This window comes from Amphimedon queenslandica, unplaced genomic scaffold, assembly GCF_000090795.2.
Source record: "Amphimedon queenslandica unplaced genomic scaffold, v1.1 AMPQUscaffold_6284_Cont21755, whole genome shotgun sequence".
NCBI classification, from domain to species: domain Eukaryota; kingdom Metazoa; phylum Porifera; class Demospongiae; order Haplosclerida; family Niphatidae; genus Amphimedon; species Amphimedon queenslandica.
The window spans coordinates 1-1,840 of record NW_003553422.1 but is presented as its reverse complement, the minus strand read 5'-3'; the positions used below and the strand labels follow the sequence as shown (position 1 = coordinate 1,840).

Below are 1,840 nucleotides of genomic sequence, written 5' to 3'. Positions count from 1 at the left end.
GGTCACTTACTCCACGAGCCAAAAAAAGAAGACAAGGAATGTCAAGCACCCAAACCAATCCTGCTGGACACAGGTGATTGGAATGATTGGAATGCTAATTAGTACTTTTTATAATAACTATTCTTGTATGTTGTTTTTTAAGGTGGTATCAATATACTGTATCCTTGGACCCCAAAGGTCCTTCCACTTCAGATGTTCCGTATCGGGCAGCTGGTAATATCAGCAGTACCGGCTGAGTTCACAACAATGTCTGGAAGATATCTAAAGAATGCTGTGAAGAAGGTGAGAGAGAGAGAGAAGAGCAAACTGTCTTACATGTTTCATTGTTATCATTAGATATTCAATGCTGCTGGTCACTCTGACATCATTCCAGTGATAGCCGGACTATCCAATACCTATTCAGACTACGTCACAACCTACTATGAGTACCAGGTACTCCTTGATGAAACCTCCATTAAATTTTATCTGATTATCCGCTACAATTTTGCTATCATTCTACCTTACAGCAACAAAGATATGAAGGTGGTTCCACCATATTTGGACCTCACACTTTAGATGCATACATACAAGAGTTCAGTAAACTTGCTTTTGCTATAGCTAACAATGTAAGCAGACATATTAAATAATTATAATTTTTAAAACTCTCTCTCTCGTATAGAATGCGACTGGTCTTGATAAAGGTCCTCCCACTCCTGATCATTATTCAAAACAAAAGTCTTTCATTCTGCCAGTACTGACTGACAAGCAACCGAAGGGAAAGAAGATTGGTGACGTTAAAGTTGATGTTAAAGAAAGTTACGCAATAGTAAGGAAGGACTCTAATGGAGGAGGTGTGAATTAAATAATTGATTCTATTTTTAGAACGACACTGTCGAAGTCGTGTTTTGGGCTGGAAACCCACGAAATGACAGAAAGGTATAGTGTCCTATTAATAGTAACAGTTTAATGACATCATCATGTTACTATTAATAGACTAACAGCACATTCCTGACAGTTGAGATGGAGGACAATGACCAGTGGATTGTAATGTACACTGACGCCTCCTTGGAAACAAGGTAATGAATATTTATTAATTAAAATAATATTAATGAATATTAATTAGAATGTTGTTATTAGGCGTTATTGATATTTTCCTTCAATTTTCTTTAATATTGATAAATATGGATACCGATATTGATATATTGATATATCACCGGCACCCAGCACTACTGCTTTAATCAATGCAAAAACCACATTAATGAATAGTGATGTGGCACCATGCAGGTGGGTAAAGGAATCAAACTGGAGTGGCCTTACCGAAAACTTATACTTATTATATATAGCAAAATTAATAAATTACATTATTTAATTTCTCCCCCCCCTCTCTCTTTCACAGGTTCAAATGGGAATATGATCACAGTGATCCACTTTGTGTTATTGATGACATTTTTGATGGTGGTTGTACCAGTCATGCCATTATACAGTGGTTCATTCCACCTGATGCTGTTCCTGGTACTTATCGTATCCAACATTTCGGAGCTTACAAAAATAATGGAGTCCATCAGTATCAAGGGGTTTCTGGAACTTTTAAAGTCACTAAAATGTGATTTTAATAATTATTATTAGTTTAATGTTGCTGTGATTATTATAAATGTATTAAACTGCAGCTGAATATGATTTCAATCATTTTGTAGTTGCTGTGGCTATTTTTTGTCGATTTAATTCAAATAATTGGGCGAAGCCCACTAAAATGAGAGTGAGTCTGTATGGACATAGGATGTTAGTCTAACTATTATTAAAGTTAAATAGCCTAATCTTCATTGAAAGCGGGTGTACAGTAAATATGTGCTCATTTCCAGCA

At 35.8% G+C, this 1,840-nt stretch overlaps 1 protein-coding gene across 1 annotated transcript; it reads left to right on the top strand.

The window, feature by feature from the left end:
- Positions 1-6: 6 nt before the first annotated feature.
- On the top strand, positions 7-1,735 carry LOC105315996 (neutral ceramidase B-like). Its single transcript, XM_011410783.2, has 8 exons — positions 7-73; positions 143-282; positions 337-432; positions 507-605; positions 659-805; positions 862-915; positions 973-1,055; positions 1,376-1,735. Exons 2-8 carry the CDS (start codon positions 193-195, stop codon positions 1,584-1,586), a joined length of 780 nt encoding a protein of 259 aa, XP_011409085.2. The 5' UTR covers positions 7-73; positions 143-192; the 3' UTR covers positions 1,587-1,735.
- Positions 1,736-1,840: the final 105 nt, after the last annotated feature.